Consider the following 23,782-nt stretch of genomic DNA (forward strand, 5'->3'; position numbering starts at 1 on the left):
AAAACGTGACACCTCTGGAATACCAGTAGAGGGCGCAATAAGACCACCGTTTGGAGAAAGACTGGCCCTATGACTAATATTAGGGTCAATATAAGTAACAATTTTGGAAATCCTAAAGACCTCATTTTACTAGTGTGAAGTAAATTACCGATCAGCTTGGGGAAGGTGATTTTTCTCTTGTCACACATTCTCTTTTCTCTTTCTCTTTTTCTCTTATCACACATATTCTATCGCTCTGTATATGCCTTTTCCTCATGCTCGTTGTGTGTGCGTATACATATATTTATTTATATTTCTGTTCTGTTCTGTTCTCAGGGCTCTCAATTGGTCCTCCCTGGTGAAACAATGGTTCAATCAATGACATTGGATCGAATTTGATAAATTGAAAATGATATATTGTACAGGTACTGTTCACTTAACGAGCGAGTTCTGTTCCTACAACCAGGTCGTTAAGCGAATTGGTCGATAATTGAGGACCTGTGTTTTTTCACGGTAAGGGGCCGTTGCGATTGCCAACACTAATGTGTTGAATACTGACTGACGAACGACCGAGATTGCGACTAAGAACGGTGATGAGATCAGATGCTTGACGCGGAGACGCCCGCGTATGCAGTGCGCACACGCGGTATTGTACACAGCGCACAATACCGACTGGTCAGAGAGCTGGTCTCAAGTCGGAATGGTCGTTAAACAGGTAGGTGGTTAAGTGAGAAATATCTGTATTCTGAACAAATCAATATCTTTCCTAAACCTGACACTTCTAGTGTACCAGTAGAGGGCGCTCTAATACCAGTTCGGGTCAATATTAGTAACAATTTTGGGAGTCCTAAATTGGACCTTGTGCTTCTTAGCTAATAAAACTGGGAGATATTTCCACAGTAGATGATATAGGGTCTCATAGGCAGGGGCGCAGAGCATCAAAATGAAGTCTAGTTGTGACACAGGAGAGCAAGCAGTTGAAACTAAAATACAAGGCTGATTTTAGTGGAAAATGCAGAAAACTGACAGAAAGCTGAATATATTAGTTCATTTAGTCTCACATTTTTGGAATTTAATTTGGGTCTTTGAAAGATACTGTATCTGCGTAGTGCGCATCCGAACGTTGGATTCCAACACAACCACTAGGGGGCGCAGGACCCCAATTTACACAAGCGCCTGGGGGGGGGGGCAGGGTGAACGTTGGTGAGATGGTGGCGAGATACTCTCTTCCTCTCGCCCGCCCCCCCCAGTGTTACCCAATATTGAATCTGAACGTGCAGAAGATTTGCAGAAGAGACAGTGATTATGCGTAATTAGAGGAAAAATAAACAAATCCAAGAACCATTAAGAATCTGAAGTCATGAATAGAATAGCTTTAATTATCTTTTTTTTCCTCCAGTGCATAAACAGGCTATATAGGCTACGATACATTTTGTTTAAAATAATATACTCGAGAGGGTCTTCCTCTGGCAGACGGTTTCAGTCGCTAGAGATGAAGGCACGTGTACTTAGGAATGGTTAAAGACGTCTCCTCAGGACGTCAGCATACCTGGAGGTGGGAGTGTTGGGGTAGGGGGGGGTCTTACAGTCACAAAAATCTCTCTTTCGTGGGGGAGTGCAAGTGCCAAAAAAACACGGAAACTAAAGTGACAACAAGTGTGACAGCGGCTCGACGGCACGAAAAATCGCCAAACCACGGTAACTGAAAGTGGCTGGACTTTGGGGGCAGGGGGTTAGAGAGGAGTGACAGGAATGGAATGAGCGCACTGGTTGAATTAGTGGCTAAATGGGGGTGAGGGATGGTGGGGGAGGGCGACGTTCAGTAGGAGTGGTTGGCCACGTACAGGGACTCCCCTCCGGCAGCGCCCTTGTCTCCGCTGGACACATATTTGCCCACAGCTGCTTTGCTATTATTCTGTGGGGGGAAGAAAAGAAAAAAAAGGGACAAGGTTTAAAATAAATAAATAGATTGATAAATAAATAAATAGATTGATAGATAGATAAATAAGTAAATAAATCAATAGATAAATAAATAAATAAAGGGGCACATGTGGAAAAGAGAGCAAGAGAAAGGAAGGAGATTAAAGTACAATGGTTATTTTTGTGTTCTTTGTGCGTTCTCTGCGTCATCTCGTAAAGTTATCCAACATGTTTACCAACTACAGATGCACCGATTGCAATTTCTCTTTTGCCGATTCCTATTTCAGATTTTTTGAAGTCTGACCTGCAGATTCCGATTTCTGATCGGCTGTACGTCGATGACAAATACATCCCGTGATCTGATCACGCTCACGTGATAGGCCAGCTGCACATACGGAATACCACTGCAACTTTAAGTTACCACAAGAGAGAATGCTGATTTTGACACTGTTTACTATTGTTCATTATTCACTATGGAACAATAATAGAAAATGAAACTGTCTCTAAGTTCCAATAAGATAAAATATGGAACGGTCACTGAGTTCCAATAAAATAGAACATGGGCCTGCACCAAGTTTCAGTAAAATTCAACCTGGAACTCTCACTTGGTTTTAGTAGGACCCAACATATCACTAACATGGAAATGTCCAGTTCAAACTTCAAATGAAAATCTCTTTCACAAGTGCAAATATACATTTAAATGATATGGTACTTTGCACATAAATTTAAATCATTACAAAAAAATAAACAAATTAAATCAACTGCTGGCTCTTTCGTTCACTGGAAGTCTTCCTTCCCTCAATGTGCGTTAAACCAACTGAACCAAATCGAACAACTGGTTTTACTGAGTGACTTGTCAAGAACTAAGTCTGAAAAGAGTAGAACTTTTGATAATGAGTTGCGCTCCGCTGTGACAGTGGTAGAAATGCAGTCTGCACAATTCTGGAATATTGTCAGTCGATATATAAATAATTAATCTAATCTTCTTTGTGTACCTTGAAGTACCTCCAAACATTCTCCATTTTCTTTCTTTTGCTCTCTTTTTTGAGCATCAACTATGTTACATTACGTTGGTATCAGGTTTGAGTATCGGAGCAATTTTAGGAGTACATGAGCACAGTCTAGGGCGTGTTAATTTGACCGGCACAGAATCTGAAAATATATCTGACATTGATCGGCCGGTGAAAAGTGACCAATTCCGGTCACGGGCCAAGCGGTGCATCTCATGTTTTATATGTTAACATTATACGGTCACATTTTTGTCATTAAATCACACACAGACACAGACACACACACACACACACACACACACACCTTTTTGTGTAGTTCCAGCTGGCATTTCGTACCTGTGTCATTTCACTAATAACTGCGTAGTTGGTATACAAATTGCATGCAGGTTGGCAGGTCTGCCAGTGGTTTTTCTCACCATAGCTCTCTTGATATACTCCTCCTGGCAGGCTTTGCCATTCTCCTTCTTGCCCCCCCAGGCCTTGAGGGCCGAGGCCTGCAGGGCCCGGCCGTAGGAGAAGGTGAGGGCCCAGGGCCGGTGCAGGGGACACTGGTTGATGGCGTTCAGGTTGATGCTAGCCTGTTCCTCGCTCTGGCCTCCCGACAGGAAGGTCACACCTGGCGGAAAAGACGGAAGAAGTGAGCTCAAACTAATACATTTTAAGTAATTATTATAGAAAAATGATGATCAACTGCGTTGTTTCTCACTCCCACTGAAGAGAATGTAAAAAAGAAACGTGTTTCTCCATCTTTCAATGGGGCTCACCTGGTACGGCTGGGGGTACCGTGCGGCGCAGGGCAGTGACGGTTGCCATGGCGATCTCCTGGGCGCTGTACTTCTTGGTGCAGGAGTGGCCCGCGGTCACCATGTTGGGCTTGAGCAGGGTGCCCTCCAGGTAGACGTGGTGGTCTGACAGCGCCTTGTAGACAGCGGCCAGGACCTGGTGAGATGGAAGAGAAAGAATGTTATGCCACTTTTCATGTAGGGAGATTCAAGATTCAAGATTCAAGATTTTTATTTGTCACATACATATACATACTTCCATACATATATGCAGTGAAATGTAATGCAACGCACCCGGTGATAGCACACAATAAGTCCTAGGAAAAAGTACAAAAATAAAATAAAATAAAAAGTAGAAAATTCCTTTCTAATAGACCGACTAACTGACTCCTAAAACGTAATACAGTAAGTGGAATACTTATAGAATAAGATAAAATAGATAGAGATAGATAGATACAACGCCAACACCTTGGCAGGCAGAGTAATCGCTCCATGTCTGTTGGGAGCCTGCGCCATCGCTCACCTTCTCAGTCACATACTGGCACCGCTGCAGGTCATGGTCTCCGTCAGGGAGAATCTCCGGTTCCACGATGGGCACAATGCCATGCTGCGGGGGGGAGCATGGCAACCAGCGTCATGACAACAGACATCAGCAGTTTCCTTGCCTCAGGTGTGTCGATTTACAAAGCTGTGAGATTGACTAACTGGCCAACAACAAACAGTACCCTGGTGTTGCGTAACAGCTGCTTTGAGAGGAAATGTCATGGTGTGGACTTAATCCATAGGACAAACTACCGACCTTTCAAAAGTTACTGCTACTTTTTATATATATACACACGCACGCACGCACACACACAAACACACACACACACACACACGCGTACACACACGCGTACACACACACACGCGTACACACACACACACCCACACACACACACACACACACACACACACACACACACACACACACACACACACATATATAAATAATAGGTACTAGTACCTAATATATTTGGACTGGTAAAGCTAAAATATATTCTATATATTTTTTTATTTTTACTTGTCCAAATATATCTATGTATGTAGAAACTATTCATATTGCTACTAGTAACTATTGCGGTGTTTCTAGTAACAATTTGGACAATTTTGTCATTGAATCCTATGGAACTCATGGGGGATAACTATCTATTCCCATTGTTATTAGAATGTATTTCAATTTCACGAGCACTATTAATTGAGTACTAGAACTTATTCATGAGTGATTTGTGCCTTTTCTTGCTGTTACTAGTAACATTTTTAATATTTACCAGAAACATTTTAAATTAAACTATCAAAAAGCTGTTCTGTCTAATTTCTCATGGCAGGGAAAAAAACATATTGTTACTGTTCAGATAAAAAATGTTACTAGTAACTGTTGAAATAGCAACTAGTAACTTAAATATAAGTTCTAATAACTTTTAAAAAGTCAATAGTTTGTCCTATGGATTAAATGTTAAAATGGCTTTCCATAGGGTACGTCTGTGCGTGGAGGCTTTGTGTTCTATGTCGTCGCACTCTTCTCACCATCTGGCAGATGCTGGCGTAGCGGGCCAGGACGTTGGCATTCTCCATGATAGCAAGGCTCGAGGGGGTGGTGGCGCTGATCTTCAGCACACATCGCCACTTGGCAAAGTCGGCGCCGTCCTTCTTGTACTGAGCGCAGCGCTCATACAGCCCATCCAGACCTTGGGAGAGAGAGAGAGAGAGAGGAAATGGAAATGTTTCATCAATTTCTTCAAAGGCAGAGAGAGGGTGGTCAGATGAGAACCGCACAGACCGAGAGAGGAAGAGGAAGGAAATAAGCATTGTCAGGACAGGAAGAGAGTGCACGTATATCATGTAGCAATGGGTGGAGCGGAGAAGAAGAAGTAGGCGGGGGCAAAATGTCCAATTACAAGGCGTTTTCGTACACTAAAGGGGAAGGCGAAGCCCACCACACCCCGCTTATAGCCACACATAGGGCAAACCGTTATTACATTTAATCCGTAGGACGAAGTAGTGACTTTTTTAAAGTAACTAGTTCTTATATTTGAGTTACTAGTTGCTATTCCAGTCACAAGCAGCTATTTTAGTTTAACTAGTCCAAATGTTTTAGGTACTAGTACTTATTTATTAGATACTATTTACTATTCAAATTGTTACTTGTAAGTATTGCAATTTTACGAGTGACAATTTGGACAATTTTTGAGATATAAAATATTTGCCTCTGACTAATATCTATTCCGAGTGTTACTGGTATCTATTTAAATGTTACAAGTCACTATTAATTGAGTACTCGTACTTGATTAGTGACGAGTGCCTTTTTTTGCTGTTACTTGTAACATTTTTAGTTTTACCAGTTAATTGAATGTATTTTTCACCCGTCATGAGTACAAGTCAAAAACGGCTTGTTGATAGTTTAATTTAAAATGTTGCTAGTAACTAATGATAACTAAGTACTTATATTACATTTTTAGAAACTAGTAACATTGCAATAGATACTAGTAACAATCAGAATAGTTACTAGTTGGAGGCAAATATTTGGATCTGAAACACAGAGCCTAGGGGTGTGCATCTCTCCCTCATAGGACAATCCCATACATATATGTATCTAGATACATGGGCTATGATATGATATAGGGACACTACATTTCAATACGGAATGATTTGGTGCGATTCGATGCAATCTGATACAGTTCTTAACATTTGTTTCATGTAGACATACATTTTCCATTATACATTTAAATAAGCCAATTCTATAGAAGTTTATCTTAAATATCTGACGATTTCAGTTTTGTATTTTGGGCATTTTGTATACATAGAAATTATATATATATATATATTATATATATATATATATATATATATATATATATATATAATTTTTTTGATTGTATTCATCTTTTTATTTTTATCCTATTTTATTATATTATTACTTTTATTGAATTTTATGTAATGTATTATGGTCTGTACTGAAGTGCACCTAACCTCACCATAAGAAATTCCTAAGTATATGTAAATGTATCTGGCGAAATTAATCCAATTCTGATTCTGATTCTAAAAGTAGCATTGCTTACCTTCAAATACATATATTTCATAAAAGACCAGGGAATCCCAAGTATTTTTGTCACTTTATGGCATTTAGATTTAAGTTAGATATAAGCTAATATATTGTGATTCTTATATATTAATATATAATATAATATATAATATAACATATAATAATATTGTAATGATCCTGAATGCATTGGGTATGCGGGCGGTTCACAAGTCTAGCAAGAGTGAATGTGCGTGCACGATGTGGTAAGAGATGTGGAGAGAGGGAGCATGAGGGAGAAGTTTTCAGTTCAATGACATGAATTAATTCACATGCAACTTTAATGCACATATCTGTATATACATAATTGCCTATTCCATATACATAAGCATATTCCCTCTATCTATTCTATTTCATTTCATTTTATTTTATTGTATTTTATTTTATTCTATATATTTTTATTCTATAAGTATTCGACTTACTTTATTACGTTTTAGGAGTCAGTTAGTTGGTCTTTTAGAAAGAAATATTTCCTAGGACATATTGTGTGTTATCACCGGGTGCGTTGCATTACATTTCACTGCATATATGTATGAAAGTATGTACATGTGACGAATAAACCTCTTGAATCTTGAAAGTAACATGACTTGTTATGTTAGATCAGTGAGTCTTCCACAGCAGCTTAGTTTATACTGAAGTAGAATTAGCAGCAAAGCTTTACTCAACCGATTTGTAACTTCTGAAATCGAGCCAACGACCGGTTCATGGTACATTTAATACATTCTGACTAGTAAAATTAAAATCTTCGATTAACTGTCAAAATAGCATCTAAAATATATTACTAATAACTTTTAAAAAGTGAATAGTTATTTCTACTGATTAAATGTTAAAACGGACTCCAGATCGCAGCCTTTTCTTTAGCTGTGTAGATGTGGCCGCTTACCCTGTGTGGTGGTCTCGCCATTGGTGCCGGCCAGGGGCACCACGCCCTTGTCCACCTTGATTCCCACCACCATGCCGCGTTCCGTGATCAGGGCCGGGAAGGGCTTGCCGTCATCGGTCTTCTGGTAGAGCGTCTCGTGGAAGAAGATGACGCCTCCGATGCAGGACTCCACGCGGTCATCGGCCGTGAAGAGCAGCTGGCGGTACAGCCGGCGGTTCTCCTCTGTGTTCTCCGTGCTGATGTTCTGGAAACGCTTGGCCACGCTGCCTGGAGAGGGAGGTTAAGAGAGGAGTTAGTTGAAAAAAGTGTTTATCCCCCCCAAAACTAACCATGATATCTACTGATACCTGGCTGCTCTTTGATGTTGAGGTAAACCTCGAAAAAAACCTGCCATTTTCCCTTTGAAAATCCAACCAAACCTCTGGCCGGCCACCAAAGCGGTGCCTTGATTGATTAATTAAGACTAATAAGACTTTGTGGTGAAATAAAAAATATAAAAATATGTAAAAATATAGGCGCAAGCACCCATTTACACGATACAAGCCCAAGAAGGCCATTTAGAACTTATATATATATATATTCCAAACCTACAAACATAAAACCAGCCATATTTCGGCTGATTTTGTGTTAGACCACACTCATTTATTAAACATTTCAAGTTTAACGCTTAATAGCCATATTGCTTATTCAATCGTAAATCATTTATAGTACTTTTGTGAAGCTAGATCCATCTGGAGAGTTGATGTTGGGGGTTATGAGGTTCAACATGGTCTAAAAGGTAGGTGGCCGATGTAGGGAGAAACGTTGTCCTCAGAGATTAGAGTTTTCTGTCTTTTTTACAGCTGTGGTTGTATAAACTTGTATTTAATGTGTTGCAGAGCATTTCAGTGACTATCCATTCTTGCTATTTATCCAGCGTTCTATCAATCGCACACGCAGAAGCCGAAATCCTTTGAATACGTTTTTCTTTTCTGCTGCCTACCTGTGGATTCGTCTGCGGCCAAAATTCCCTTCCCGGGGGCTACGATCCTCTGGGCGATATCGCTGAGCTCCTTCTTCTGCCCAGGAGTCAGGAATGGATAGGCATGAGGCATGTTGACTCTGAAGGCAGTGAACAGGGGTGGGAAGTAGAGAGAGAGAGAGAAAGAGAAAGAGAAAGAGAGAAACCGATTTTAAGCTGTGAATAAACATTATGCATTAGCCTTGCACAGATACATGTTAATTGTTCCATTTGTTCTATTAGTTATTTCGAGGTTTTTCATCATTTGTTGTTCCGGAGCTGTTGAAAGTTACATAACCGCGACAGTTGACACTACTGAAAGCGGTAGTTCCTCCACTGCCCTTGGCTCTGCATCCAAACGACCTTGTATGGAAATGGGGGTTACCGAATGTAATGGCAGCCCACGAAACTAACTAACTAACTAACTGACTGAACTACATTTGTCCAATAATGTTTATAATGAATTGCCACGTAGTTACAATTATTCGGGAAATCGTTTTCTTTTCCGGGCATTCTGAGCTCAGAAGGCATTTTTTTTTTTGAAGACTGTCTCAAATGGAGATAGAAGGACTTACCTATTTTTTGGACGTGCGACAACGGAAGAGAAATAGCACGTTGATGAGGAGCCTTGACGTTCAGCTGCAATGTCAGGCAATGGAGGAGGAGGCGGATGAGGTCCAGGGATATAAATGTCAAAGAAGGACAGCGAGGGGGCGGGCCCAGGGTGGCAACCATCCAATCGAAACGCGCTCTGCGTGCGAGTGACGTGACGCTTCCGCCAATGATGGGGACTAGGAAGCTGGGAGTGGGCGGGGCTCGGCACTGTGACGGACGCAAAAGGGGGCGGGGTCTGTATGGGGTGCGTGACGAGGCTCACGTACGCGACACGGGCGTGTCGAGCCCTTTCTCTGGTGGGAACCAGGAAGAATCAGTGTGGAGAGGCTACCACATGTTTGAATTTCCCAATCGCTCAAGATTTGAAGAAAGACTCTCTATCCGTGTTTATCTAAAAAAAGGGAAGAAATTGTGTAACCACCATCTTGTAAAACCAGATGTACTTGGGGATGCGGGAGCTGCAGTGGGCAGCATCCTCTGAATGAATGATGCAATAGTCCAGTTTATTTCTACAGCCCTTGGGTGCAGTACAGCCTCAGACGGCTGCACGGGCTTCACATTTCGAGTCCCCTAGTCTTAACCCTTAATACCCAGACAAGGGGGAAAAAAGCCCTGGGGGGGTAGTCGCAGAAGGAGGCTGCCCAGGGATGGTTAAGCTGCAGTGGGTTATTAGCATTGTATGACGAGTATTAACTGTTTCTAACTAGAGGAAACTTACATACTGGGCCTTTAAGTACACATACTGGCCTTAAGCATTTGTTGCCGAGTTTTGGCGCATTTTCCTGCTCCTTCCCAACCTTTCTCCTGGAATCTTTGTTCCTCACCGGTTACTCTATAGAGGGGCCCTTGGTGGTTGACTCGAGACAAAATAGCCACCACAGTGCTATAGTTTAGAAGGCATGGAGCTTTACCTCAGAAATTCAGAATAAACGGTAAAACCCTGGAATTGCATTCAGCTGACCCAGTCGTCTGTAGTCATCTTTTTAAAAGGTGACAATGAACGGCACAGAAGGCTTCCAAATGGATGGATGATGGAAATAGTTCCACTCTAAATGCAGACCACTTTGCAAAGTATTTCCAGTGTTCCATTGGTCCTCCTCAGGCAGCAATGTTATTTTATTGAAAAAGAAAAACAATTTTTAAAGTATTTGCATACAATTGTCCTTCAATTGATTCAAAATTATTTTGGTTTAATTCACCATGTATATTCACTGAGAAAAACATTGAACACACACACACACACACACACACACACACACACACACACACACACACAGTTCCTTATGGAAACCCATTTCTGCCCGGGACAAATATATATATCTAGAACACTAAAAAGAATTATGATTTAACAAGTATCTCATAATTATTTCTTAGTAAGTCAAAATTATGAATAATTTTGAGATACAAAGATGATGATTATTATCATGATTATGACTTCCTATTTATGAAACAACTAGGCTAGGCTTGTTATCTTATTGTATTTGATTATATTTGTTTTTATTATTATTTATATTTTTTTATTTAGTTATTTTATATGTATAAAAACAAACATTTTTCAAAACAAAGTATGTTTTTGTAAATTATGTGTTTTGTCATGTATGTCATTGCTGCTCTTATCTTATCTTATGTTCATGTGTACTGTTATGATTGACTAGAAGTCTGTCCATCTTTCATTTACACCGTTCAGCCATAACAAATTTGTTCATAATTTTGACATATTAAGTCAGAATTATAGAAAGATAGAAAGGCAACAGTAACTCAAATAACCACTCGTTACAACCAAGGTATGCAGAATACCATCTCTGAACGCACAGCACGTCGAATCTTGAAGCAGATGGGACTACAGCAGCAGAAGACCACACCGGGTGCCACTTCCTGTTAGCTCAGAACAGGAAAGTGAGGCTACAATTCGCACAGGCTCACCAAAAATGGACAATAGAAGATTGGAAAAAAGTTGCCTGGTCTGATGAGTCTCGATTTCAGCTGCAACATTCAGATGTTAGGGTCAGAATTTGGCGTAAACAACATCAAAGCATGGATCCATCCTGCCTTGTATCAAGGGTTCAGGCTGGTGGTGGTGGTGGTGTAATGGTTTGGGGGATATTTTCTTGGCACACTTTGGGCCCCTTAGTACCAATTGAGCATGGTTTAAACGCCACAGCATACCTGAGTATTGTTGCTGACCACGTTCATCCCTTTATGACCACAGTGTACCCATCTTCTGATGACTACTTCCAGCAGGATAATGTACCATATCACAAAGCTCAAATCATCTCAAACTGGTTTCTTGAACATGACAATGAGTTCACTGTACTCCAATGGCCTCCACGTTACCAGATCTCAATCCAATAGAGCACCTTTGGGATGTGGTGGAACAGTGACCAAAATCTCTGAGGAATGTTTCCAACACCTTATGAATCTAGGCCACGAAGAATTAAGGCAGTTCTGAAGGCAAAAGTGGGTCCAACCCGGTACTAGAAAGCTGTACCTAATAAAGTGGCCGGTGAGTATATACTATATATATTTACATTTAGCAGACGCTTTTATCCAAAGTGACTTATAATTATTCAAACACCGATGGACGCAGCCATCAGGAGCACTTAGGGGTTAAGTGTCTTGCTCAAGGACACTACAGCCTGCTAGCGGGAGGAGCCTGGGATCGAACCAGCGACCTTTAGATTACTAGACGACCAGCTCTAACAGTTATAAGGCACTTGGGGCAATTCTGTTTTGCAAGCTGTGACATACAGGTGTAGAGCCAGCTCTGCGTAGGAGTGTGTGTTCAGTCGCACGCCATACCACACTCTGGCCATTGCTCTCACAGTGGTAAATATTTTGGCTGCACGCTCCAAACGCCATGGGGAACACTCTGCTTGTAAAGTCAATTTATTTTTTGAAATTCTGAATTTTATATTTAAAAAAATAGAATAGGGACAATAGCCTGGAGACACAAATATGTTTCCATATATTCCACCCCCCCCCCCCCCCCAGACCTGGAAATCACTAAAATCTAATTTCATACAGCATAGGAAGTTAGAACCCTGCAACCCGTGTATAAACAGGTGGCCCAAGGTACATAAAGACAGAGAGACTGCCCAGTCTTCAAGGATGACTTTTGTTTGTGACACACACACACACACACACACACACACATACACACACTTCATCCTGAAGTATCAACACGACCGGGCATTTGTTTTGGAAACCCTTAGGCACAGCTGGTAGGTCAGGTATCAGCAAGAGGGCTTTTTGTGCATACATATATAACATCATCCTCAAGACTGATATTTGTTTGTGGTGAAGTCCTATAAGAACGCAAAATAAAAGACAACAGTTTTTTAACAACATAAACACCTTTAATAGAAAAATAAATACATGCAATGTCTATGGTAAACAGATAAAATGAGTCCAAGTGTAGAAAAAAGGAACTCCTTGTAAACTAAACAAGAAATCCAAAAATATTTTTTAAGTTTAGAACAAAGCAGTCCAGTCCAAGTTTGCACAATATCACCACTCTGGTGTACAGCAAATATGAGAAACAGTACGTTTTCCAGCTGCAAGACCTTAGACGAATAAAACCCATTATTCCCTCCTCTCCTCTGGAGATAGTCGCCATTGCGGCACCTGAAAATGGTGAAACGTATTGACATTTGAGCATTGTGAAGCGATACCTTGACATTTTTTTCTGCACAGTCCCTTTGATAAGTCACAGTTCCCGGTTGCCTAACATAACCACAAATGCCATATGAGGTATTTTTCTAAATATTGCACAGAGTCCACTGTTGCGAGGAAGCATTTTTTTGTGCCTTCCCCAACAAATGGGCAGCAATAACTTGAATTTAAGTAAAATAATAACTGAAATGTACTGTTTCATTTGGAAAATGTGGTAAACCGCTTCTTCCTTAACAACTTGGGAACATTTAGAATATGTGTTTTTACTAGTGAAACAGTTAGGCAGTCAATGGGGGGACGACTAAATTTAGTATCTTTTTTGCCCACATTTTTGGCTATATTAATAATCAAATTATTAATGCAGGGTTCATTCTAGCATTACAAAATGAAATTCAAGGACTTCCAGAGACTTTTTCAAGCACTGTTTTTTTTCATTTTCAAGGACTTCACACAAAACAAATGTAATGAATTGTCAATGTGATCTTTACTAATTAAAATATAATATAATATTAATCTGCTTTCAACCATGCACTTGTTTGTGTGTGTTTGTATATAGTATATATACACGGACGCACGCACAGATATATAATTATTATTATTATTATTATTATTATTATTATTATTATTATTATTATTAATAATAATAATAATTATTAATTTATTTGCATAGTTTCACCTGGCATTTTGTACCTGCGTAATTTGACCAAGAATTGCATGGTTGGTACCCCAAATGCATGCAGGTTGGCAGGTCTGTAATTCCATTGTCATCTATTATAAGTGTCTATTTCAAATCATGCTGGAAATTTAAATTTCAATGGCATTATATATGTCGTAAAAGAGCAATTCTCATACATTTTTATGGCATTACAATCTGCATAATAAAACCAGGGGGAATATCACAGCTTTTCAAGGATCGCATTTCTTTCCAAGAACCTTTCAAGGACTTCAGCGCAAAAGGGGGCTATTTTCAAGGTATTACAGTATTTAAGATTTCTGAGGATGAAATTTAAGCACCTCAAGGACCCGGTAAGATTCCGTCCACTGGTTTCTAAAGAGTGATTCCTTTATTCCTTTATTTTATAAGTAATAACCTGGAATGCAGCAACAGTAAACCAAAATAAGCATTAATGAAGGTCCAAAACAGACGCAACCTTACTTTTGTTTGCCATGGTCTTCCTCCTATCTGATCTTGATCTCAAAGCAGAGGCAATTGCAGGATTCACACTCAGGAGGCTGGCAGGTGCACACGCAATCCCAATTTTTACACTGTGGACACAACCACATTTTACTAACAAAGTTAGTTAGTAAAATAAGAAATATTTAAATTTACCATTTCAGCCGGCTACTTGCTACGTTTCCTTTTTAATGGTATGGGCACCTTCAGAGTTTTTACTCACAGTGGGAACGGGGCCTATTTGGTCCAGGCACGAGCGCAGAGAAGGCGGGCGGTAATCGCAGGATTCTGCCCACACGAAACACTGCTCACACGGGTAAATATCTGGACAGCAATTGCCACACGCACAAGAGCAATTGTCCTTCAGAGGTAAAATAAAACAAAAAAAAAATGATGTGAGAGACAAAATGACCGTGAGATCGTGGTTCCAGGCTCAGACAAACACCTCACTGCTGACCGAGCCGTTTTAACATTTACTCCATAGGACAAAGTCGTCACTTTGGTAAATTACTAGTTATATTTAAGTTAGTAGTTGCTTTTCCAACAGTTACTAGTAACTATTTTAGTTTTACAAGTCAAATGTTTTTGGTACTAGGGGTGTCACAATTCTCCAAATTTATGACTCAAATTGACTTTCAATTATAAGGTCACGATTCCATTCGATTTTAGATTTAAAATCTAGTTTTTTTTCCCCAGCACTGACGGCTATGCCATTGTTAGACTATCAAGTCTTGATTTGTAAAGAAAAACACTTGTTTCTCAATAACTAACTTTGAGTCCAGTCACATTAAATCATTATAAATAATGTTATTTTTTGTAGTGGATTAATTATAAACAAAATATGTCATACAATTTCATAGATAAAAGAACCACTTGGGAGCAGGATGATCCAGCTCACTGAAAAGAGACAAACTTTTCAACCCACCGCAAGTCTCTCTTGGCCTCCGCCCACTGCGTCCGTGTCCGCTCTGTACGTTCCTCTCTAATCTTACTTTTTTCCATTTTTTCCTCATCGTAAAACAGCATCATGTTCCGTTTAAAACATTATTATCTTATCTTTGATATCACAATCCAAATCATATCCATCACTTTAACTCCTCTTATGAAGCGCGTACAGCCACTTCTCACAAGCTGCCAGTCTCTGTTATACACTCTGAAGTGGACAAATCAAGTGGACATATTGTAAAATATATAATTTTATTGAATAGGGACACAGTTTTTATTTTTGGAACACACAAGCTTACTAGGAACTGTTGGAATAGCAACTAGTTACTTAAATATATGTAGTACTTTCCTATGGATTCAATGTTAAAACAGCTTGCTATAGCCACCACTATTTATAGTACTGTGTTATACTGTACAAACCTTGAAGAAATAATAGAGCCACAGTGCCAGCCCCAGGAAAAATATGTAGAGACCTACGGCAATCATCAGCACAGCTGGAAGAGGGAGCGCCAGTCCCCATATTGGCAACACCTGGTGGGAGGATTCAAGATTCGTATTTGTCACATAAGATAAGATAAGATAGTGCTTCATCGATTGGAATGCAGGCGGGTGGTTCTCATGAAACCACCATAAAGCATTTCCCAAATGAATTGATACGCATATTCACAGAGAATGTGAAATAATTCATTAAATATTAAAGTACACAACGCCTACTATATGGTAATATAGTAGGCGTTATATAGTGTTATATAGTGTTTACGGTTATATAGTGTTTTTTCAATTAAAAATGGCTGTCACAGCAATGAATGCACTTTCGTTTAGCTTAGTTTATCTGAACTTATTTAGCTTCACGTAACATGGTGGGACACGCAATGACAGTGCAAAAATGTAAACTTCATTATATTCTCTCACTACTCTGTCACGTTTAAAATAAATTTAAAATTAATATTTGTTATTACTACATTATTGCACTAATGTTTTGTTATGACTACATTACCATAATACATCCGGACAATTAAAGATAAAAAATGTATTTTGCCTGGATGTGTTAAGGTAATACACTTTTTGATAAGAAAAAAAAGAAACCACTAATAATGTTTATAGTTGAAAAAAATGAAGTGTACTGCTTAGCAGCTATTGTTGGGGTTATGTACTTTAATATTTAAATTAATGAGTTCACATTCTTTGTGAATATGCGTATCATTTCATTTGGGACATGTTTTATCGTGGTTTCATGATAATGACCCAGGCGTTACAGCAACTCAATTTTTTTTTTTTTAAAGAAGTAATAAAATTAATAACAAACGTCTCAAGAAGGTACACCATAATTATTCAATTGTAATTAAAATAAAAAAATATACAATGATCACATGCAATGATACAAGGGCGGTGCAGTGAAATGATAAGGTGCAAAATCCAAGGGCAGTACAAAACAAACTTGGAAGAATAAAAACAGAAAAAAACATAGAACATGTTTCTTATACACTACAAGAAGCAAACATATCAGGAAAAGTGTATATAAGCAAAATATGTGAGTATGTATATGAATATTTGGGATTTATTTATTGGAAGGGAACGCTGCTATTTTACTGGACACTGGTACAACCGAACAGCAGAATCTTTCTTACCACCGTTACCGCAGCTGGAGAAGACATATTTCACAGCATCAATCGGGTCCCATCTCTGCCGTTTTCTGTGGAGTACAATTCAACTGGTGTTCAAATCAAGAATCGGTGCCAAGGCGATCGACACAACATTTAACAGCTTGACGTGTTGATTTTTGGCTGCAAACTTGTACCACATGGGATGGAGTTCACGTGTGTCTATTAGCAAAATTACGGTAAACACACAAAACTAACGAGAACAGCGGGAACGTTATTTTTAGATGATTTACGCTAAAGTTAACTCAAGGACAGCGGCTGGTTGCCATGCTCAACGTCTGAAGTTGCTCGCTAGCTTTATCTTGTAGAATCTAAACCCCGGTTTAACAGCAGCGTTAGCTTACCGTCTCCTGTGCATCCGAGCTCCTTTTGCAACGGATGCCCAAATTGGTGGACTTTTTTTCCCCTCAGATATATGTAGTTAAAGTTAGGGATGGACGCTCGCGTCAACAAACAGGTGTCAAATTTCGCATTTCCGCATGACGGTGACGTCACTGGACGCCCGAAGTGGCTCGAATCGGCTTGAACGTTTCTCACGCTGTGCCAACGAAACCTTGCAAAGTCGATGTGGATGCTCACGTTTGAGTTACTGGCGGAATGATAAGAGAGATATAGGCAGAAAACGATAGAATAATAGACAAATATTAGCATAAGAACAGACAGATAAAGAATACACAGCTACATCTATTACCCGCACCCTTTCCAAATGTTTTTTTCTGAGTAAAAACATACTTACCCCTGTGTGCGGTACGCCACAAATTGATTTAACGGATTTGTGCGCACTAAATATTAACTTATTCTGTAGCGTTAGGATCTAGCCTATGGAACGCCACTCGAATCAATTAATAAATAAACATGCCAATGAAATAAATCATGAAATAAATAAATGAGGCAATACATATAAATATATAAATGAGCAAATAGTAACATAAATGAATAGTATTTTTAAAGGGACGTTTTTCAAAATACAATTTGTATGGATTTCAGAGCACTTTTAATTCATAAAGCCACGTTTTAATACCTTATTTGGTAATTATCGGGGCGTGGTTATTTCACAGATTTAGAGCCGGGGAACACCCGAGGTCCGGCACAGCCGTTGGCGCTTTCCTACGCAACACTGGCGGTTGATCGGAACTGGTACTCAGCTCCCGATACCTCCTTGGTTGGAGCCAGTGGCGGGCGGTCCGGTAGGGGGCGAGATGGTCACGGTGGAGGGCCACCACCCGGTTCTTGACCAGCCGCACCCTGTACGCCACGTCCGACAACTGTCCCAGCCCACTGCAAGGGCAAGCCCACTGGTTCGACAGCTTGGGGGAGAGGCCCTTCTTTCTTTCTGCGCACTAAAACCCACACCTGGGTCCCGGGGGCAAAGGCCGCTTTCCGGCAGCAGGACACGCACACACACACACACACACACACACACACACACACACACACACACACACACACACACACACACACACACACACACACACGCACACACACACAGTGTATTTCGCGCAGGGGATACCCCCCCCCCAATATTGAGAACACGTGGATTTGCCTCGCCGGCCCTATAAAAACATGAAAGAAACAGAACTTTTATTTACAAGAGCCGCTATAACGTTGCTCATAGACGCAACGATACCTCCGACAGGGGCTGGTCTTTTTTCTGCAGGACTGGGACTTTTTTTATTCTCAAAATATGATTATGATTAATTTATTTTCCAGAATTATTTAGAGTCTTTGACAAGGTCTCATTCTCTTATAGATATGATCAATGTTTTCATTGGTTATGGCCAAAATGTGTTGTATTCTTGTTTTCAGTCAGCTTCAATAACATAGTCGATATGTACTTGATTCCTAAACATAATCACAAAACACAGATATGTGTGATGTTTTGAATGTGCAGAAAGTTTTGAACATGAACAGAAATCTTGCCGAAACACATATGAGCTATTAAAGTCCAGGGGTTTATAAATGAATTTAAATGAAATGATCATTGATGTGAATAGGTGCCACATGCACATTTCAAGAGTTTACTTCCTCAAACAAAAGAGGATAGAAGAGTAAATCATGCCTATATGTGTGTGCTCAGCAGGGATAATATTAAATGAGAAATGTTGATCTACTGTACAGGAGAATACATATTTGAAAGCATTACAGTAGCTGTAATGCTGTAGCTTGAATGTTATTCTCCCTTGTAAGTCGCTTTGGATAAAAGCGTCTGCTAAATGATTAAATGTAAATGTAAATGTAAATGTACAGAATGCCTGAGAGCCTTATTGCATTATATTCTATAAAATTTTCATTTGACACCTGGTGTCTGAATTTTGTGTTTTTCTTCACATAAATAAAGACATGTCCACTGTTCCGCTCTCAATCAGTCTGTATTGTGACATCATAGCATTGTGATGGTTTATGACGTCGGGACTTAGCCGATAGCCAGAAAGAAGCACACGCAGTCAAACTGATTATGTCTCAGACTTGGTACTAACATCTCTTCCATCAGCCTCATCATTGCCCTTGAGAAAGCACAATCTGTGAGTTCATTCATGTTATTTGTGTATGCATACAGTGTAGGAGCTATGAAAACCTATTAACAGGTTATTTACATCTGCATAGAGACTGATCGTTAATCTGCATATTTCTGTACTGTTCCACAGTTTTACACAGATACCAAAAGTGAGCCCCTGTCTCTGGGTACTTTTTGGGAGAGTGTTTAGCTCGCTGCATAGCCACATACGTCTGAACGTGATGAGGGTGTAGTTTCTTGATGAATTTGATGTGTTGATGAAGAAGGAGTGACCGCTGACGCTGACTTGAGTAAAATAATAGATTTATTACAAAAGAACAGCATCAGACCAGACTTGCCATGGACGGTCTGGGAGAGAACCGAGCCGGAAAGATTCTCTGCTGAATAAAATTCGGGCGGGCTCTTTTATGCTTGCCCAAAGACAATGGTGACCACTTTGTTCCCCTACATAGGTCACGGGACACATTTCACTTCCCTTAACACCAGGATCCCTGGTGATGTGCTCTCTCTCTCGGGACCCCTGGCACCGTCTCTTAGTAATTACCTTATACGATGGGGCTGTTTGGGACACCACATATTCCAAGACACCTCATATTTCCCCCCTTCGAGACTACACAAAGTCTCGACAAAGATAAGAGTCATTGAAGTTACGACGTTAATTGGCCTAACAGAACTCACCTACTAACAAACAAACTGATTATATGATACCCTTCTGAACATGCTTAGTCGTAGCAATACAATAAATTTGTGGAGTGTGAGAGCGAAAAACCCATCTGGCAGCTTCCTTTCTTAGTTCTTTAAACAAACAATCAAGACAGTAAAATTCTCTCACGGTTCCTCTGCCCCAGGCAACCACCTATTGCACTCCAAATCAATTAACTGCAAAGAAGAAGGGTTTAGACAACTGTACAGGATGTTACATGTAAATGCATACATTCAGAACCTCAGAAATAAATCAAAAATTTTGTCCAAAGTCAGGCTGGTCGACCCATCGGACCTTCCAATGAACCTGTCCCTGCCTATTATCAATGTCCCTCAAAACCCCGCAAAAAAACAAAACACCTGAGGTCCCAATATATCCATTTCACCCTGTTACAGAAAACTTCAAAGAAAACGATACAAAATCAAAGTAATATGTCTTGCTAAAAATATCTACTGTAGAATACAGACTTTTCATCAATAATACAGGTTACATTGTAATAAACATAAACTCCAATATTATAAAAACCTGCATAACACCATCAACTTTTAATGATATTTCACTTGACACTCCTGATCATGATGTCCTCATTCAGGGTCTGCTCTCCATTTTCGTCCTCCATTTTTGAATGTCCATGTTTGAGTGTTCAAGTCCATTAGGCTGTTAGGATCCCCTCACACAGCCAACCTCTCATACTGGTCCTGAAAGAAAAATTCACCAGCCAGTATCTTGCACACACAACAAATACAGTATAATAATTTCACTTTTGCATTACGCTTTAACATTATTCCAATATATGATTAACATTTTCCTTTTCCCCCATTTGTCCATGCATTTTCTCAGTTAAAAATAGACTTGTGTCTATGACGGAATCAGATATTCAGAATAGATTTTTCTCTACTAGTGTTAGCTCCTAACTACACACCTCTACCCAATTTAGACCTGTATACTGACAGATTTTAACAATGTGATTTTTCAGCACGCCATTCATTTTTTCACAAACACCTTGGCTTTGCGGGTGATGAACAGCTCCTAGACGTTGTTTAATTCCCAATTTTTACAGAATCAATTTTATTGTTTTATCCACCTTTTCTTTCCCATTATCTGAAAATATGCGATCTGGAAGTCCCCACCTGCTTATGACCTCACGACACAAGAACTTGGCTTGGCAACTGACTGAGCATCATTACTCTTTGTTGGACATGCTTCAGTCCCCCGTGAAAATCTATCCACGACGACTAACATGTATCTTTTACCTCCTACTGGTCTTATCATGTCAACAAAATCCACGACCAACTCACGCATGGGACCTGTCAGAGGTGGAATGTGACCGTGTGGACTCATCACACCCCTCCCTCAACATTATTTTTAAGACCGATTGTACATCTGCCTATGACATCTCAATTTGCTCAAGCAAGTACGGTGCCCAATAACCATACTCTTTTGTGATTTTTCTTCTTACCTCCCCCCTTGCAACATGGGCTAACCCATGTGCTTCCTGAATCATCAGACCTAGTAGGTCTCGGGTTACTACCATCAGTCCTTCATGATTTCTCCACATGCTTTTGCTCAAATCCTTCAGCCACCATTAAAGTCATATGTGGCACACTTTTCTGAATGTCACGCTCTTTATCAAGATAATCATCAGTGTTTATCTTCATAGCTGCTCCTTACTTCATCATTCCACCACCAAGAATCCTCTCCTTTTGGCTGCTCCCCTTAGGGGCCCTGCAGTGCATTATCTACCTACAATTCCTTCTGTTCTGCTCATCTAAACCTTCTCTTTGGCCTTCTTATCTTCATTCTTCTTATCCACCAACTGTATTTGGTTGAGTTTTCTGAGAGTCTCCTGGTCTTGTTTCTTCTGGTCATGCTCCTTTTTCCGATATAGCTCCTCTTGATGTGCTATGTGATCCGATATGGGGATGGTAGCTCAGGCGGTAAAGCTGGTGGTCTAGTGATCTAAAGGTTGCTGGTTGGATCCCAGGCTCCTCCTGCTAGCATGCTGTAGTGTCCTTGAGCAAGACACTTAACCCCTAATTGCTCCTGATGGCTGCATCCGTCGGTGTTTGAACAATTGTAAGTCGCTTTGGATAAAAGCGTCTGCTAAATGTAATGTAATCCGTATAAACACAACATCCGAGTCTCCTGGTCCTGTTCCTTCTGGTCATGCTTCTTTTTCTGATATAGCTCCACTTGATGTGCTATGTGATCCGTATAAACACCTTTGGTCATGCTTCCAAGACCAACCAATTCTGCCAATTTGCTCCTCACTTGAAGAGGCAGCCCCTTCTGTATTTTGGCTCGGAGAATTGATTTCTCCATTTGATTCAAATCTGGATCATTTCCTGAGATATTTCTCCACACTTGATGAACCCTTGACACATAAGCTCTTGGGTTTTCTTGTGAGCCCAATGACTCAACAAAGATGTTGTCCGGGTGCACGTTTGTTGGAAATGCATCTCTCAATGCTCTCCACATTCGACCTCTACTTGCAGCAAACAATTCTGGGTCATACACTGCAGTTGCCACATATCTGTTAAGGCCTGGCGCCTGCAGGATCTCCTCCATCGCTGGGACTCCAATAAGGCTAGCCAGAAGTCTCTTAATATCTCCCATGGCAGGCTGTGTTCTCACCAAAACCTCTTCCAGCTTTGAGATCCACGGATGTGCTCCATCTTGAAAAGTGGGTAACTTTTCAAGTATGTTAGACATGTCTGTATTCTGCCAAGGCTTGTACTCTAAATTTTGTCCTCGAATTATCACTGGACACATTTTCTTGGGTCTCTTTGCTTTTCTTAGCCGTAGTCCATACCTCAAAGTATCTGGCTTTTGAGGCTTTTTCTTCTGTAAGTTCTTCTCCGTTATTTGCAATTCGTGTAATTGTTTTTCCAATATTTGTTGAACTTCTGGACAGGTGGTGTCACTTAGGTCCTCGAGGCATCTGTCTATACTCCTCTCAATGTCTCTTAAAACCATGCGTCTGTCATCTCCTACCCCTTTGCTGGTTTCTAACGGTTGAAAACAGGAAGGACGTTCTTTCGCCGATCACTTTCCTGTTCACTGTCATCCGTGTCGTCTGTTCCCGGAGCCATTTTCCTCACTGGTCGACCTCCTTTTTTCTCTGCTTTTGCCAGCATCCGTCTGACTGCTGGGTCGTATCCTCCAAAAGCTTCATCCGAGTCACTCACACTCTCTTCTCCTATTTCCAGGCTTCTGACTTGTTGTCTGCTTCCCAAACGGTTCCTTCTCTTGGTACTGTTGGAGCGCCGATACATCTTCATGGTTGTTGTAGCCTTGCCCATCTCTATTATTTGCTCATCCTCATCTTTGAAGAGATAGTTGCCCTCCGTTGTCATCACTGGGAGCTGAGGATAAACATCAGTGAACTTCACCTCCTTCTCATAAGGCGGGGGCTTCTTTACAGATGCTGTATGTGAGAAGGGTGTGGTAATCTTCTCCATCAATTTTTCTCCTTCCTTTTCATTTTTCTTTATTTCTTGTCTACTTTGTTCTCTTTTTTCTTTTGCAGCTTCGAACCATGTCTGTCCCTTCTTCACGAACAGCTGCAGAATGCCAAGTTCTGTCTGTCTTTTCTCCGTGCCTCCTCTTTTTCCTCTCTTTTGATTTATTTTATATGTGGACACAAGCACCTGCATTGTTTTAATCACATCCGGGTTAAGAGTTCCTTCAGCTGGCCATGGTTGTTCAATGTCAGGCCACCGTTTGCTCCATTTTCCTGATATTTTTGCAATATTTTTAATAAGAGGATTATTCTTTCACACTACATCAATAGAAGTGATTATTTTTG

General features: G+C 40.3%; 2 protein-coding genes across 3 annotated transcripts; both read right to left on the reverse strand.

Moving 5' to 3' along the window:
* Positions 1 to 1,337: 1,337 nt before the first annotated feature.
* On the reverse strand, positions 1,338 to 9,375 carry aldoaa (aldolase a, fructose-bisphosphate, a). Its single transcript, XM_080008764.1, has 8 exons — positions 9,265 to 9,375; positions 8,672 to 8,790; positions 7,690 to 7,956; positions 5,255 to 5,415; positions 4,215 to 4,298; positions 3,674 to 3,848; positions 3,326 to 3,525; positions 1,338 to 1,894 (listed from the first exon to the last, which is right to left on the reverse strand). The coding sequence occupies exons 2-8, from the start codon at positions 8,781 to 8,783 to the stop codon at positions 1,799 to 1,801; spliced, it is 1,095 nt and encodes a 364-aa protein (XP_079864890.1). The 5' UTR covers positions 8,784 to 8,790; positions 9,265 to 9,375; the 3' UTR covers positions 1,338 to 1,798.
* Positions 9,376 to 12,660: 3,285 nt separating this feature from the next.
* LOC307237145 (uncharacterized protein) lies at positions 12,661 to 17,213 on the reverse strand. 2 transcript variants are annotated; one of them, XM_080009796.1, is made up of 6 exons: positions 17,101 to 17,213; positions 16,727 to 16,788; positions 15,516 to 15,626; positions 14,374 to 14,511; positions 14,133 to 14,242; positions 12,661 to 12,928 (listed from the first exon to the last, which is right to left on the reverse strand). In XM_080009796.1, the coding sequence occupies exons 2-5, from the start codon at positions 16,748 to 16,750 to the stop codon at positions 14,156 to 14,158; spliced, it is 360 nt and encodes a 119-aa protein (XP_079865922.1). In that variant the 5' UTR covers positions 16,751 to 16,788; positions 17,101 to 17,213; the 3' UTR covers positions 12,661 to 12,928; positions 14,133 to 14,155. The 2 variants fall into 2 exon arrangements, with proteins under 2 accessions (XP_079865922.1, XP_079865921.1); XM_080009795.1 differs by having other exon boundaries at positions 16,724 to 16,788.
* Positions 17,214 to 23,782: the final 6,569 nt, after the last annotated feature.

The sequence above is a fragment of the Zeus faber genome (assembly GCF_960531495.2).
Source record: "Zeus faber genome assembly, chromosome: 11".
Taxonomy (NCBI): domain Eukaryota; kingdom Metazoa; phylum Chordata; class Actinopteri; order Zeiformes; family Zeidae; genus Zeus; species Zeus faber.

Excerpts from the sequence above, each read along its gene's own strand:
- aldoaa (XM_080008764.1), bottom strand. The coding sequence starts at position 8,783 with ATGCCTCATGCCTATCCATTCCTGACTCCTGGGCAGAAGAAGGAGCTC. Across the intron at positions 7,957-8,671 it reads GGCCGCAGACGAATCCACAG|GCAGCGTGGCCAAGCGTTTC; the intron begins GTAGGCAGCAGA and ends CTCCCTCTCCAG. Across the intron at positions 1,895-3,325 it reads AGTATATCAAGAGAGCTATG|AATAATAGCAAAGCAGCTGT; the intron begins GTGAGAAAAACC and ends TTCCCCCCACAG.
- LOC307237145 (XM_080009795.1), bottom strand. The coding sequence starts at position 16,750 with ATGTCTTCTCCAGCTGCGGTAACGGTG. Across the intron at positions 15,627-16,723 it reads CTCCAGCTGCGGTAACGGTG|GTGTTGCCAATATGGGGACT; the intron begins GTAAGAAAGATT and ends TCCTCCCACCAG. Across the intron at positions 14,243-14,373 it reads AAATAGGCCCCGTTCCCACT|TGTAAAAATTGGGATTGCGT; the intron begins GTGAGTAAAAAC and ends TTGTGTCCACAG.